This window comes from Choloepus didactylus, chromosome 3, assembly GCF_015220235.1.
Source record: "Choloepus didactylus isolate mChoDid1 chromosome 3, mChoDid1.pri, whole genome shotgun sequence".
In the NCBI taxonomy this organism is placed as follows: Eukaryota; Metazoa; Chordata; class Mammalia; order Pilosa; family Megalonychidae; genus Choloepus; species Choloepus didactylus.
This window is the reverse complement of record NC_051309.1, coordinates 134,113,852-134,130,799: the sequence shown is the minus strand read 5'-3', so window position 1 is coordinate 134,130,799 and position 16,948 is coordinate 134,113,852. Positions and strand designations below refer to the sequence as shown.

Sequence of the window (16,948 nt, the reverse complement as noted above, 5' to 3'; positions counted from 1 at the left end):
TGCTAGGCCAAATACCACACAATAGGCTGGCTTAACGATAGGAATTTATTGGTCCATGGTTTCAGAGGTTAGAAGGCTTGCTTCCTTCCAGAGTCAGCATCTTCTGGCTGGCCAGCAATCTTTGGGGTTTCTAGCTTTTCTGTCACATGGCAATAATGTACATGGCAATGTCTTCTCCTTTATCGCCCAGGTTCCGCTGACTTTCAGCTTCTGGCTGTTCCCCATGGCTTCTTTTTCCAAGTCCAATCATTTTTGCTTACAAGGGCTTTAGCCATATTGGATTAAGGCCCACCCTTATTCAGTTTGGCCACATTTTAACTAATAACATCTTCAGAGGTCCTTTTTACAAATAGGTTTACACCCACAGGACCAAGGGTTGGGACCTGAGCATGACTTTTGTGGCAGACATGATTCAGTCCCCAGCAGCATCTCTCCCTACTCCTCATCCCTGTGCCCTTTGCCTGCATTGCTCTCCCATAGCTGGAGCTAACTGCATGAGTTTTGAGATTTTTGCACGTCACAACTGTACATTCCTTTTGAACATGTTGATTTACACTTACCCTACAGAAGGATAGCAACTACTTTGTATTAAAGATCATCTCTTCATATTCTACTTAAGTTAAAACAGTGAGTATCAATCCTGGCCACACATAATCATTGGGAGACCTTTAAAAATATAGATGCCCAATCCCAGAGCTTCTCATTAATTTGTCTAAAAGCTCCCCAGGTGATACCAAAGTACAGTCAGGGATTGAGAGCCACTGAGCAAGAGAAAAATCATCCCCTTATGTCAGTGGTTCTTAACCTGGCTGTTTATTACATTCACCTGTGGAAGTTTATAAACATTCCAGTGTCTGGCACTCTGACCTTAGAGTGATTAAGTAATTATTTGCAGATGTGGTCAGGGCATGTGCACTTAAAAGCTCCCTAGTGGATTCTTATGAGACACCAGGGTTGAGAACAATTGCTTTACGTAAACAAAATACTAAAGTAGGCGACAGTCACATGAAGAACTTGACAGCAAGATTTGTGACACATGACACAGGCAAACTTCAAGGGAGGCTGAATTGAAAGGTGCTGTGCCATTTTATATAATTGTCTGTTTCTGATTCCTCAGCCTTTTAGGCGAACAAACCCTTATGGGAAACAGTAGCCCTGCTACTCTATGGAAATGGCCCACAGTTTAGTAAAGCACTAGTCATTATTTTCCTTAGTTGCTTAGCCTTTTATCTGCTCTGGCCAGGTTCAGAAGTGAAATACATCTTATCCTAGTATTTTCCTTTACTGTTGCTCTAAATAAGTAGGCACCCAAGCCCTTTTATTCATGGGACATTTCTAATCACTATAATGAGGGCAATGGAGGCGGAGGGCATGAGGGTGAAAAAAGGAGAGTCACTAAAATTATAAAGGCTAGAAAAATAACACAAGTCCCCCCAGACTGTTTTATAACAATGTCCTAAATGCTTTATTTGCTCCCCTAGATATTTCCATGCAGTTAATATTTTTTGAGTTAGGTTATCCTAACATATATGTCACTTAAACCTCAAATCTACTTTAAGCTTACATTTTACAAATAAGGAAACAGATTAAGAGTGATTAAGTTACTGGCCCAAGGTCACATGGGGGCAAAGCCAGAATTGAAATGAATTTCAAGTTCAATGCTTATTTGAATACATTACAAGTGCATCTTGGAAGCTGATAGCTTCCTCTCTTTTTTTTTTTTTTTAAATCTCCTTTTGAAATAAATTCAAAGTTATAGGAACAGTTGCAAAAACAATACAAACACCATACACAGAACTCCAGCATACCCTGACTCCCCTCCCCCGATACCCCAATCCACCAACTTTAACATCCTGTCACACCACCATTTCTTTCTTTCCCTCTCTCCCTCCCTCCCTATCATCCATCATCTATTGCTCTGTCTTCTGAACATATGAGAGCAGGCTGCACACATCCTTGAACAAACACTATAATTCACATATACAGTTCCCAAGAACAGGAACACTCTTTTATGTAATTCCATTAAGCGCAGCTAAGAAGTTCAAGAAATTCAACATTGATACAAAGCTTACATTCTATATTGCCTTTTTTTTTTTTTTTTCTTATGTCTCAACTGTGTCTCTTTGAGCCTCCTGTCCTCCATCCTCAGATCCCATCCAGGATCATCCTTGGCATTCAATTGTCATCTATTTAGACTGTCTTTTTTTTTTTTTTTTCAGTTGTGGAAACATATATACAGCCTAAATCTTCCCATTCCAACCCCTCCCTAGCATTCCATTAGTGGGATTAATCATATTTAGAATGTTGTAATGCTATCACGTTCCCACCATCCATTACTAGAAATTTCCCTTCACATCAAACAGTAACCCTACGCTCATTTCTTAACTCCCCATTGCCCCTTCCCCCACTTCTCATAACCCATACTCTACTTTTCATCTCTATGGTCATATTCTCTGACAATTTCTTTGTGTTTACTGTGGGGCTTAAATTTAACCTCTTAAATCCAGAACAATCTTGTTTTTCTTTGATACCAACTTAACTTCAATAGGACCCGTAAACTATGTTCCTATACTCCTCCATTCCCCCACCTTTATGTAGTTCTTGTCAAAAATTACATATTTTACATTGAGTCCAAAACCACTGATTTGTCATTAGAGTTTGTGTATTTTATATCCTGTAGGAAGTAAATAGTGGAGTTACAAATCAAAAATTATTGACTTCTATTTGTATTCCATTGTGATCAGAGAATGTGCTTCGAATATATTCAATTGTTTTTTTTTTGTTTTTTTCTTTTTTATTTATTGAGGCTTGTTTTATGTCCCAGCATATGGTCTATTCTGGAGAAAGATCCATGATCACTAGAGAAAAAATGTGTGTCCTGGTGATTTGGGATGTAAGGTACTATATATGTCTGTTAAAATTCTCTATACATCTCTCTCCTTTCTTTCTTTGTCTGTTGGTAGGGCTCCCTTTAGTATCTGAAGTAGGGTAGGTCTTTTACTGGCAAACTCTCGCAGCATTTGTTTGTCTGTGAAAAATTTAAGCTCTCCCTCAAATTTGAAGGAGAGTTTTGCTGGATAAAGTATTCTTGGTTGGAAATTTTTCTCTCTCAGAATTTTAAATATGTCATGCCACTGCCTTCTCTCCTCCATGGTGCTGCTGAGTAGTCACAACTTAGTCTTATGTTGTTTTCTTTGTACGTGGTGAATTGCTTTTCTCTTGCTGCTTTCAGAACTTGCTACTTCTCTTCAGTATTTGACAGTGTGATCAGAATATGTCTTGGAGTGGGTTTATTTGGAGTTATTCTATTTGTAGTTTGCTGGGCATTTATGCTTTGTGTATTTGTATTGTGTAGAAGGTTTGGGAAGTTTTCCCCAACAATTTCTTTGAATACTCTTTCTCAACCTTTACCCTTCTCTTCCCCTTCTGGGACACCAATGAGTCCTAAATTTGGACATTTTATTTTATCTATCGTATCCCTGAGATCCAGTTCGATTTTTTCGATTTTTTTCTCCATTCTTTCTTTTGTTCTTTCATTTTCTGTTCTGTGGTCCTCTAGGACACTGAGTCATCGTTCAGCTTCCTCTAATCTTGTATTATGAGTATCCAGAGTCTTTTTAATTTGGCCAACAATTTATTTTATTTCCATCAGATCTTCTATTTTTTTATTTACTCTTGCAATGTCTTCTTTATGCTCTTCTAGGGTCTTCTTTATGTCCTTTATATCCTGTGCCATGTTCTTCTTCATGTCCTTTATATCCTCTGCCATGCTCTCGTTCTTGATTGTAGTCCTTTGATTAATTGTGCCAAGTACTGTGTCTCTTCTGATATTTCGATTTGGGTGTTTGGGATTGGGTTCTCCATATCATCTGGTTTTATCATATGCTTTAAGATTTTATGTTGTTTTTGGCCTCTTGGCATTTGCTTTGCTTGATAGGGTTCTTTCAAGTTGTAAAAAATACAAGTTGTGGGGCGTGTGTCTGGGTGGTTAGGGAGGCAGGGCAGCTTTAATAATCAAACCTCCCAGGTGTTCCCGGAGATTCAAGGCTGTTGCAAGAGTTTAAGCCTTCATTTCAGTTTTGCCCCAGAGTTTCTCTGCTGCTGGCCCACAAGTCCCCGGCATTGACGTAGCATCCCTGGGTTTTCTGAGCGGGCCCCCCTTCTCAGCTGTGATCTTCCAGGACCTCTGCTGAGGGAAGGCTGTGCTACGTCATAAGTGTGCACTGTCCCTCAAGGGAAGCCCCGGGCTGCCGGGCCCTGCAGGGACGCTCCCAGCCTGATGCGAAGATGGCTGAATGGGGCGTCTCACCCCCCTCCTTTCATACAGCTCTGCCTTCCCAGCTCCAGGACAACTAGCTGTGTATGCACTCAAGGCCACTGTCCATGCCGATATTGTGGCATGTGTGCGGTGCCGTGGGATACACTCCCTGTCACACTGGGTTTCCTGGCATGGCTCTGAACTGTGGGTACAACCCCGGGCAGGAGTGTCTCCAGTCCGCCGGGGAGCCGGCTGCAAGCAGCGTGGTTTCTTTCTCCTTTTGGCTCTCCCCTCTGCCCCCTGGCCCTGAGGGAATCAGCAGTGGTGTATCCTCCACACCAGACACCGAGAGGTTAGCACAGCCTGCTTCTGCTGTGCTTCACTGCGTGGTTCTCACCATCATAACTGCAGCCACTCCTGGGTTTTTTTTTTTTTTTAAAAAGAACTAGTCCATCTCCAAACGCCAACCCCTGGTTTCCCCACACCGCAGCATGGCTGCAGAGCTTTCAGCCTGCTTACTCACTTGTTTCAGAATGCAGACTCCCGGTTTCACCATGTGCACAGTCCCTGTGGTTTTAGCAGACCTTGTCCAGCTGGTGCATCACTGCAACTGGTGTTCTGGGTCACTTTCTGGTTTTTATCTAGTATTTTTCATGGAGGTGTTTTTTTGCCCTGTGTCACCTAGCCTCCATCTTAGGTTCTCTCCTGTCATTTTTCTTTTATCATAGGAGCTAAAGTACATTGCTCCCAGAACCAGGAGATAAGGTTAAATTCTGGGGATTAAACAAATATCATGAAATGGGTGAATGCAGTTACTAGAAAATATCACTTTAGGGGAGAAGATGTCCCCTGAATCAAAGCAATACATTGCTTAGTTTGCTAGGGCTGCTGTAACAAAGTACCACAGATTAGCTGGCATAAGCTATTTTCTCATAGTTTTGGAGGCTAGGTCTGAAATCAAGGTGTTGGCAGGGCCATGATTTCTCTGTAGTCTGAGCATACTCATTGTGGCTTGCTGGCAGTCCATAACTCAATCTCTACCTTTGATACCTGGCCATCTGTTTCCTCCCTGCGTCCACATTTCCTCTGCTTAAAAGGACAGATGGATGTTAGTAAGATTGGATTAAGGCACACCCTGATTCAGTTTGGCCTCACCTTAACTAATAGGATTTTCAAAGATCCTATTTACAGATGAGTTCATTCACAGGACCGGCATTAGGACTTGAACATGTATCGTGAGAGACATGATTCAATCCATAACAGTTAATATTGTTCAAAGGGGCTACAAGGTGTAGCCTCAGAGGGCAAGTCTGAAATAAGATTTAGTTAAAAGCAGTGTATAAGTATCTTACTGTCTGAGTGAACAGTATGTTAATAGAAGAAGTGAGCAAAGAGCTCATGTTTTGGGTTTGTGAAGGGTCTCCAACATTGTTCCTGAAGAGAAGGTGCCTGCCTAGTGCCCATATCAGAGTTGTCCATTAGCTTGGATTCCCAGTCTCAATATGCAATCTTCCTAGCTTCCACGAGAGACTTTCCTGCATAGGGAGAAAAAACTCTTGACTCATTCCTAGGAATATCTGTTTTCTCTGGTAGGTATGTCACAAATACAAATATAAAATTAGCATCCTTGTTTGCATAACAATTTCCTTTGAATTTGATTAGTATAAGTTAGTTCCCCTGATGATGAATATATCCTAGTATCCTGACAAAACAGTTTCTGGGCCTGCAAAGCTTTTGATCACAGTGTGGTGTCTTGGGGTTATGTACCCCATAAAAACATATTCTTAACCCATTCCTGTGGGTGTGAACCCATTGTAAATAGGACCTTTTGATGAGGTTATTTTAGATAAGGTGTGGCCCAACTGAATCAGGATGGGTCTTAATCCTATTACTGGAGGCTTTATGGAGAAGGCCACAGAGAGAGAAAGCCATGGGGAGCAGCCAGAAGCTGGAAGTCAATGGGACTAGGAAGAGAAAGGAGAAGACATTGCCATGTGCATTGCCATGTGAAGGAAAAGTCGAAGACCAAGGACCGTCAGCAAACAACCCCTGAAGGCCACAGTCTTTGGGAGGAGTGGGAAGCATTGCCTTGCTGATGCCTCGATTTTGGACTTCTCTTAGCCTCAAAACCTTGAGTGAATAAATTCTCATTGTTTCAGTTGACTCATGGTATGGTATTTGTCTTAGCAGCTAGGAAGCTACAACACGCGGAAACTCTGCCATGTGGTGACTTCATCAATGATAGACTCGTTTGATCTATCATTGCCTTCTCCACTCACTAAACAGAGTAGAACAATGGCTGAACTAGTGAGCCAAGAACTACCCCTAAATTTAAATGAGTAATTAATGTCTTTGACAGGTTCCAGAGAGGTGACTCTAACGTTAGATTGGCCACCGCTTTATAGAGGAAAGTTATCCTTTGGAAGGATTGGGCATTTAAATCATCATTTTGAAAGATAAAAGGTACAATGCAGATCTCTGATATGGAATTTTAGAAGAGATTCTGAAAGAGATTTCTCTACTGGTTTCCTGGGAAGGAAACTTACTTCCCTAACTGCTTTCTCTGGAGTCTGTTTGCTCCTGTGTTACTTGTAATCTAGTGTGAACTGTTTCTTCTCTCCTCCCAACAATTATTTTCCAAGTTCTTTCATTTCAGAATTTGTTGCTTGCCATCTAATTTCTGAGAACTCCATTTCTTTGAAAATTTCCAATCTAAATGATTTCCTTTAACTCATTTTAAAACAGTGATTTTCATCTGCTTTGTGGGTACACTTTTTCACTTTTTACCCTGGTGAGTTCTCATTGTCTGTTGGGGTATTATTTGGTCTGCTTTAATCTTTTATTTTTATGCCAAGGTCATTTAAGGTTAAATGGCATTTCTTTTTTCCCCATGGATTTCTGTGTATCCCATCAAAGGATGGGATCCCTGTAGAGGAGATGGGCAAGGGCCAGGGTCAGTTTTGCAGCTTCTAGGTCCAGGGTGCTTTTGTATTACCAAGGACAAAAATATAGCCTTTCTGTATAGGCCATCTCTGCTTGTCAAAGCTATGTCTGGTTAGAAGATTTTCTACCTCCAGCTGTTTCCTAGAACTCTATGGATCTTGCCTTCAAGGTTACATTTACTGTCTGTGCCCTTGTTCCTCTGATCTTATTCCTCTGGGTCTACCCTCCCCAGGCATAATACAAAATGGCATTGTTTTACCATTCTTGATCTAAAATTTCCCTCTCTCTTTCCCCAGATGTTTCTACACTGCTCTATTTTACTTGTTTTCAGTTTTTTTTTGCCCCTCAGAGCATGGCTCAGACCTCTGGAAGGAAGCATGCACTCATCAAAAGGTCCTATTTACAATGGGTTCACACCCACAGGAATGGATTAAGAATATGTTTTTATAGGGTACATAACTCCAAGACACCACACTATGATCAAAAGCTTTGCAGGCCCAGAAACTGTTTTGTCAGGATACCAGGATCTAATCATCATCAGGGGAACTAACTTATACTAATCAAACTCGAAGGAAATGGTTGTGCAGAGTTTTGACCATCACAGCCCTCTTCAATTGTCCTGCAGCCACACATGCACATGCTGGTGTTTATTATTTTTTCATTTTGCACTCACACAGAATGTACAGCCTGTGAGCTAGTTCTCGAAGTGACTTATATTTCCTTTCAAGTGAAGTTTTCCCTTTTGGAAGTACTTGTTAGCAATTCTGGGGTCTGTAGCTCTCAATGACCTATCAGTAACCCCTTCATTCCTGCTGATTCCTGCCACTCTCCTGCTGAACCTGAATCCATCCTGCCATTGGGTGGGGCAGCACATCTGCTCATTTTCTAGAATTTGTAGGAATTCCACTGCTGGAGTTTCTTCAAAGATTATCACTTTTTGAAGAGCTAGTTAACTCCTGGTCCATGCGGCATTATCTTTAAGAAGACAGACTTCTCTCAGATGGGAGATAACTGCAGACTTCTTTGTAGTCTGTTTTTTTTTAAAGGCAGGTCAGTCTCATAAAGATATGAACACTGCTCTGGCCTTGTGGGAAATGTGTATCTGCTTGTAGATAGGATTCCTTGGAAAACCCACTTACTTACATGAATCAAGTTTATTCCAGGGACTCTCCTCATTTTGTAACAGGATAGAGCAGGCAGTTCCTGGAATAATTAAAACTTAATGTTATCTTTTGTTCCTATCAGAATTAGGAAAATAGCTGAGAAACCACATGGTAATACAGTTTTTTAAAAATCTGGAAACAAACACACAAAATCTGTATTAGAGTGTGACTTCTAATTTCAAAGGAAAAATATTTTACAAGGCTTCATTAAATATTTAGTTATCCTAAATACTGACTTCACAAAAATTCTATTACACAAAGTGAGCTGAGCATCTACATTAATATTAGCGGTACTCATAGTTTTGTAATAATTTAACAAAAACTAAGATTTAACAGTACACAGAGGGAGAGTGAAAGGATCAGTATGAACCCAGGTAAAATAATACACTTTATTTTTAAAAACATACAACATTTTTGTTTTTCCAACTTTGAACAAAGACAGTATATAACTGGAATGGATACTTGTACAAGGTTGTGATCACATTTAAGCCAACTACCAAACCAGAAAATATTTCATTTATTTTGTATAATGCAAAATAACATTCTTTTATCACTCCCAAAAATAAAAACAGTCAAATTACATTTTCTAATGCATTTAAATTAGTTCTATAAATAAAACAGGCATATCTTTTCTTCTAGTTTTGTTCTTTTTGTCACCTTACAGAAAGAAGTTGCATACTATAATTAATGCTTAGAAATACAGACTTTGGAGTCAAACAAAATATTGGTTAAAATTACATCTCTCCCACCTGGTAGCTGTGAGAACTTGGGCAAGTTTCTTAATCTTACTGAGACTGTTTCTTCATCAAAAATATGGAGAAAATGAATGTTGCAAACATAGAGATAATATATTCTGTTAAGTTCATGTGTAAACTTGGCTAGGTTATCATGTCCAGTTGTTTGGCAAGCAAGCACTGGCCTGATTGTTACTGTGAGGGTATTTCATGGATTTAAATCATCAGTCAGTTGATTCCATCTATGGCCAATTATATCGACAATCAACAAGGAGATTGCTTCAGCAATGAGAGAAGTCTCATCCAATCAGCTGAAGGCCATACAGGGAGAACTGATGATTTCAGCAGTCAGAAAGGAGAATTTCTATCTCTACTTCAGCAAGCCAGCTTGTCCTAGGGAATTCATCAAAACCTTCATTGGAGTTCCCAGCTTGTGGCCTGCCCTACACAATTCAGGCTTGCAAATCCCCACAATTGCATGATCCAATTCTTGTAAGAAATCTCTTAATTTTTATGTATATCTATAATCAGTTCTGTTTCTGTGGAGGACCCTAATGCAATATATAAAGAATTTAGAACAGTGCTTAGGACATGAAAGGTAATCAATAATTCTGTTACTTCTGTTATTTTCCCAGAGCTCTTTTAATACTCAACTCCAAAAGCTACACATGTAATTCAGTCTCATTATGTTCAATTTATGCTTAATTAGCAAAAGAGAAACCCTACGTTGGGACAGGCAGTCCACCATAGACGGTGAACATCTTTGTATATTCTTGCTGGGTATGACTGCTTTTCATCCAGGCCATTTCTCAGGTCTGTGTTTGTAGTGAGCAACCTTGAGGGATGATGTAATGTCTCCCTCCGGACAAAAAACAGGCTTGCTTCTACTTACTATAAAAGTGGTGAACTGCCCAAGCTCTCCTGTACCACAGCCACTGTATGTGCAGGAATCCATCATAGGCTCTTTGTGTCACCCCTGTGGGACTTGGGGAGCACAAGGGACTAACACAACTAATATGAAGCTCTGACCAGTATAAAGCTGTTGCCTCTGACCCTGGAATCTCGTCTTCTGCCAGTATTTCATGAAACACTAACTAACAAACTTGTTAGCTTGTAAATAGGTTAACACAGACCTTGCAGAGTTCTTGACAGTTTTGGCAATGAGGATAGGATGCTGATAGAGCCTTGGTTTTCTAGAAAAGATGAAGGCCCTCATGGGCTAGGTTAGGAGATATGAGAAGACTACCTGGGATCTAGTAGTGAATATTCTGGCCCAAGTGGTTAGTAAGGGGTGGGGGAGGAGGGGTCCCCCACTGTCCTACCTGTTAATGAATGTTTAGAGGTTAAGCAGTGAGAAGTAGGATTAAAATAAGACACCAGAATAGCACCCTCCTTGTTACTCTCTCATCTCTAAGTGGGTAAAGAAGGATGTTATCAGGACAATGAGGAAACAAGCCCCAGGTCCCAGCCCAAAGGAAAGTTGGCTGTGGTTGCTGAATCAAGGGGTTCCAAAGCTGAAACAAATGCTGCCAGCAATGAGGAACTAAAGCTTTGGGTAGATCAAAAATAGAAGTTTGTTGAGCCCGAATGGGTAGCTGCTCAAAATTAAAGGCTTACTGGCATGCAGCTGCTTTGTCCCTCCAGACCCCCTCATGCTTCCTTCCCCCTCTACCCTAACCTCAACTGCTTTAAGGAAAACAAAAAAAGTCAAGTGCTGGGAAACTTTGAGGAAGAAAGTGACTCCAATTTTTATAGCTGTGTTTAATGCAGTTGCCCAAGTCACCCTTCTATCCAGACTGATAGGGGGAAGGGTTACTGGCTATAGGAGTAGCCAAGGGAACACAGGGCTGTGGGGCATTGAGGGTTGCAGTGATGCATGGGGTGGGGATGGGGGCAAAAAGAAAGATCCGCTGAGTCTAGGTACTCTCCAGATGCTGGAGACTGCATGAGAGAATTTGGCATCAATCCTGAAGTGAATAGCCAAAAGAGAAAAAAAAAATCTTCCCTGGCTGCCTCCCTCAATTCCCTGCTCCTTTCTAAATTCCCAGCCAGGGAGATAACAGAATCTGCTGGCAACTGTTATAGCCCCTAATGTGCAGGTGTTACAACTTCTTGGTCCATGTTCCCTTTGGGGGAAAAAATGACTAAATTTAATTGATAGGGTTAGAGAACTTGCAGTGAAGAAAAAAAAAGTGAGTCTGCGTGGGGCCCTATGGCCCAATTCAATGTACTCCTGTTATGAAAACATATAATTGGTATTGATGTGTTATGTTTGTATTGCAAATGCTCATACTGTGTCAGAGAAGATTCTCCCATTAAGGGCATTGCCACTTATAAAGAAATGAGACAAACTCTCCACCATCTACTAGTGGGTGGTCACGTTTAGTGTTTAAGTGCCTCTACTCTCTGATGCCAAAGTTTTCACTAGATAGAAGATGTTCTGTTGGTTGACAAGCCAGAAACCTCCATCTAAATGGCCCTGAAAGCTGTGTCCTAACATCTCCACCAACAAGGGTGGCCGATACTCAGACAAAATTCAGGGCTCTGTTTGCCAAATAGTTTCTTGAGACTATCTGGACAGATTCACAGCACCCAATCCACAGCCGTTAAACAAACATACACACACCAAACTCCTTCCTCTTTGAGCCCCCACCACCAGAATGGAGGCTCCATACTTCATTAAGACCCTTTGAGTATTGACAGCACATGATGCCATCAATGGCAGCTCCTAGAGGTCAACACGTACAAATATATGGACCAGCACAACCTTGTTTCAATCTGACTGATATGCTTCTATTATGGACTATGCCATATATAGCAACTACCCATTTGACTTAATCAAACCTATAAAATGGTGATCCAAATCAGGTTTAATAACAAATCCTGAAGTAGAGTGACCAGAGCTCCTCTGGGCTATATGCTCATATGCAGGAAAAATGGACCATGAAATGTCTCTCCATGGGGATAGGGTTTGCTTTTTGGCTCATCGACTGCCCTTTGGCAATAATAGCAAAGATCAGCAGGTCACTCAAAGCTCCCTTGTGTGGGTCATAATGGATAATAAATGGGCCTTATATTACATTCTGGCTGCCTAATAAAAAGACCTATTAGTCCCCCCTTGGACTTAATCACAATTAACTCAATCTAGGACCCTGAATAACATGACTGAGGTCAATACTCAAGATTGACTTCATGCTGCTGCTCAGAGTCCTGTTGATAGTAGCCTTAATTAATTGCTACATACCCATGATATGATACCCATTTCATGAGACCTATGGAATGGATATGGTACCGACCAAACAACCTCTGGTGGTCAGATTAAGCAGAGTGGAATACTCATGTGATCATTCAAATTCAGCCAAGGTATCAGGCTGAGGGACAGAATGCTGGAAGATGCTATCCTCATGGGCCCTGAGCATCCCTGCATGGAAATGACAAGGATGCAAAGCCCCTGACTGACCTTTACCCAGTCCATGTCTCAGGGTCGTGTTTTCAACAAGCAACCTTAAGGCATGAGGTAACAACTCCCATTGGACAAAGAACAGGATTGCTTCTACTTACTATAAGAGCAATGAATATCCCAAACTCAGTGTTCCTTTCCTGTAATGCAACCCACCGCATGTGCAGGCTTTCTTCATTGACCCTTTACATTATCACCATGGGACTGGAGGAAATGGAGATCAGATGCAAACCAATATGAAGCTCTGGCTACTGCTTTTGCCATGAATAATAAAGTCCTTTGTCTCTGACCCAGGTGTCTCATGTCTTCTGTAGCACTCATGAAACAGTAATGGGCTAACTTATTAGCTTGTAAGTAGGGCAAAATCTCAGACACTGCATAGTTATTAACAAACGTCGCTTGTTTTCTTCTTGGGAATAGTTGGCATGTTAGGCACCATGACTAGGCTATTATTAAATTTATTATTAGCACATATTACAAAAGATTACTTTCTGCAGACTTAGCCAATAACACTACAAAAACAAAAAGCTCTCTGATTGCTCTGAATTTATCTGTGTATGTCCAAGTCCAGTAATAATTTCATTGTCTGTCTGAAGTACTAACAGTACTAAATCCAATGCTCGGCGCCAGGCCTCAATCTTTGGTGTAACAATGTCATAAACTCTTGGAATATGCTCCAGTTTATTTGAAATGCCTGAATTCAAAACTCCACTATTCAGTTTTCTATATTCATTCAAGATGTAAGATGAAGGAGAACTAGAGTTTGTGGCATTTTGTAGATGATGTTGAATCAATGTGCTGGCTTCAAATTCTGATGAGCAATTGGTAGTGTTATATATGAGAGTTGACAGGTATTTGTGCCATCCACTTGCCAGGCATTTAAGTACTGTTGGTCTGTATAGTGCCAGAGATGAGGCCAGCCAAGAGGAAGTATTATGAAGCCATCCTGAACAGGCTTGGTTTCCTTTTTTCAGAGACTGTTCCTCAAGAATTTGAAGATGGCTAAGACACAAAAATTCAACTGCACCACCTCCAAGAAAGACCTTTTGCTCTTTTAGAGCATAATACAGACGATAGGCACAAGTCCAGAACCTATCCTCTTTATTTTGCATCTGTGCAGAGACTGGGCTAGTAAGCACTGCTGTAACCAAATTAATTCCTTCTGTTTTTAACAAGATAGTCATTCTGTTATTCCTATCTACAACATCCAAGGGAAAGCTTCTCCAGAAGGTCACATAGACCCCATTTCCTATACAGTCTTCATTCACTTGGGTAATGTAGGCCACCTGTACTGCTCCTGAAGCCTCTGCAAAAGCCTGTATCACACTGCCATTCACTGACCCAATTATCAGTCGCTTGCTGGGTATGCATTTTTCAATTAAGTGTTCAGATATATTTCCTTGTGCCAGGACGAGGTTCACATTGAACTGGACTAATACCTGTAACACATGATTAGCCCACAGTTCTTCTGAGGTATCTTCTTGAATCTTCATGCTTCCTAATACTGTTTTAATATTTGTGGACCTATTAAATCCAAGGTGGCAATAATTCTCGGTGAGGTCACCTTCAATGAGAACCACCCGGATAGGCTGATTCTGCAATTCCTTGATCAGAGTACTACTAGATTTTGATACAAGAGTGATATATCCTGGACAGACACAAGAAAAAGTTTCAGGTAAACCTGACAAACAGCAAGTGAAGATTCTTGAAATGTCAAACACAAATGGCACTGTATAGGTGCCTTGTTGCATGCACACATTCTGATATTGCAGCCGTACTGCTTCTTCTACTAATTTCATGCTGCTGTGATCTCCATGACTCAAGCCCACTGCCAACTCTACCAAGTCATTACATCCGTGATTTCTGGAAGTAGCTGCACCATTTTGTTCTAGAAATCCATCTGGTTTGCTTATCCATTGATCATTATCTGTCCTATTAAAATGCCTACTGTGGGTTAGTATTGACTTTTTGCAACAGGTGGTTGCAAGCAAACTTTTTTTCAGAGTTTGTGAAATATGTGACGTGTTTTTGTCCGCTTCAACGTTAGCCTGAGGTCTGAAGAGTTTAGGCGATTTAATGGGTCTCCCAGAAAAATTGTGAGTCGTCAATGATTGAAAAGCAACATCTGTGAGATCATGCTCTTTCTGTATCAAATCCGACTCTGAAGGAATTTGTAGAAAAGGGCATGAACTGACACTAAATGTTTCAAGTCCAGAAAATGTCTTTGTTTTGTCTATATGGTCAAATATATTATGGATAGGTACTTGTAGGGAAACTGTCTCTTCACTGCAAGTGTTCAACCCTTCTGACATTACTGACACTATTACTGAAACTGGGACACCCAGATGAAGACATTCTTCAGCAGCACTGCTCCAAGCACCAACAAGAAACAAAAGAGTATTGGTTCCAGTTCTATATGTATTATTTTGTGCTTGCACTGTTTCATTGAGAAGTTGTCCCACTGCACTAGTTAAATCCAAACTTTCAAGAAGTCTTACTGTTGAACTGATTAACACACTTTCATGACACTCTTCATCTATAATAAATTTGGATGATTTTACTGGACCTAGAAAAGTTCTTCCTGCTTCTGCAAATGATGAAAGCTGTTGAAGTCCCACGTGCCTTCTCTTGTTTATGACCCTGCAAGCCATCACAATGAGTCATCATCTGCAAATGAAATAAAAATTTGGAACTTTATTCAGTGTATTCATTTATAAATGCTATGTAGAAAGAAAAATAAGAGTCCCTGCCTTTGAGGAGTTTTGGGTATATAAAGGTTCTACTTAATATGGCCAGATAATGATACAGTATTATAATGATATTAATGATAAAGGTATGGGGGCATGGAGGAGGAGTATTTAGTCCAACAGGGGAAATGGATTATGTGGGCAGGAGGTAATGTTTCCATAAGAAGGCAATCTTTGAGCTGAGTCTTGAAGAATAATTCAAAAGAGTTAGCAAGTTGAAGGAAGTGGTAATAAATGCACATATGTGTGAGAAAGCACAGTGTATTGAAGTAATACAAATAGTTTAGTTTCATGGGAATACAAAGACTGTAATGGGGAATGGTGAGAAATGAGGCTCTAGAAGAGTAAAAGGGATCAGACCATGGAGACATTATGTACCATGCCAAAGACCTTAGATTTGATCCTGTAATGGGAACTACTGAATTGTTTTAAGTAAGAAAGTATGTTCAAATTAAGAGATAGTTTGATGTAGTGTTTGAAAACTGTACTTTGAATCTAGATGTCTGGGTTTGAATTTGACTAACTACTGCTTATTAGCTATGTAGCCTTCAGCAAGTTATATAACTACTCTGCCTCTCAGTTTCCACATGTGAAAAATGGGTATAATAATACAACCTACTTTATAGGGTTATTATGACGAGAAAAAGAGTATAATGCTTAGAATAGTGCCTGGCACTTAGTTCATGCTCTGTAAGGCTTAGCTCTAATAATAATAATAATAATAATAATAATAATAATAATAATAATAATATTTGTGCTTTGGATATACTATTACTCTGATAACAGTGTAGAGGGCTGATTGGTTAAGTGCTAGACTAGAAGCAGAGAGGCCAGATAAGATATCTATAGTTATCTAGGTGAGAAATGTGGAAAATAGATGGAGGGAAGGGGATGGTTTTGGTTATTGATTAGATTACATAGGGAAAAAACAGTACTATTTAAAGAGAAGTTCAGGAGCGACTGAACTTGTTCCATATAATATTTTAGGATTCATATCTAAAACGAATAGGAAAAAGTTACAAGAGAAAGACTTCAGCCAAATAAAAAGAACTTTTTAACAAGGTGTCCCCTACTGACAATGCTGTCCATAATAAAATGACCTATCTTGTGAGGTGTGAGCTCCTGGTTATTTAAATAGTAGAGGTAAGATTATAGATCATACCGTCTTTTTAAATGTCAAACATCAAAAAACAAACAGCTCTTAGATTTTTGCTTTTCCTCTAATACTGGCCACATCACTAGTCAACTTGTTTCCAAAATACCTCGACTAATTCTTGAAGCTGAAGAGTATTATGTTTCAAGATAAACCTTAAGATCAGCAGGCGGTCATAGCACAACTACTAAAGAGTAGCTTCCTAAAGGCTTTCAGGGACTAAGGAGTCAAGTTAGTATGGTCTAGGACAATATATAATAGTTTATTTGAACTCAATTACAAATCTTCTTTTGTAAAATTTTCAGTTCTGTAAGATAAAATTAAAACTCATGATACAGTCACGCATATCCCTAGAGAGCATCAAAATGCAACATCAAAATACACTTCAAGACTCCTACTTCAACAATGCTCTGAGATCCCATCATACATTACAACTATCTGATTCTTTTTGCTCTTCTTCCCCCTCTTACACCCACAGGAACAATTCCCT

The 16,948-nt window shown here is 40.1% G+C and overlaps 1 protein-coding gene across 2 annotated transcripts in view; it reads right to left on the bottom strand.

Annotated features, from left to right (window-relative positions):
* BBS12 (Bardet-Biedl syndrome 12) overlaps positions 1 to 16,948 on the bottom strand; it is a 121,552-nt gene that overhangs the window by 99,077 nt on the left and 5,527 nt on the right. For both annotated transcript variants that reach the window (XM_037830597.1, XM_037830595.1), the window contains exons 3-4: positions 12,660 to 15,225; positions 8,345 to 8,404 (exon numbers count right to left, since the gene is read on the bottom strand). In XM_037830597.1, the coding sequence (XP_037686525.1) occupies positions 13,071 to 15,209 (2,139 nt within the window). In that variant the 5' untranslated portion in view covers positions 15,210 to 15,225 and the 3' untranslated portion in view covers positions 8,345 to 8,404; positions 12,660 to 13,070. The remainder of the gene's footprint in view (positions 1 to 8,344; positions 8,405 to 12,659; positions 15,226 to 16,948) is intronic.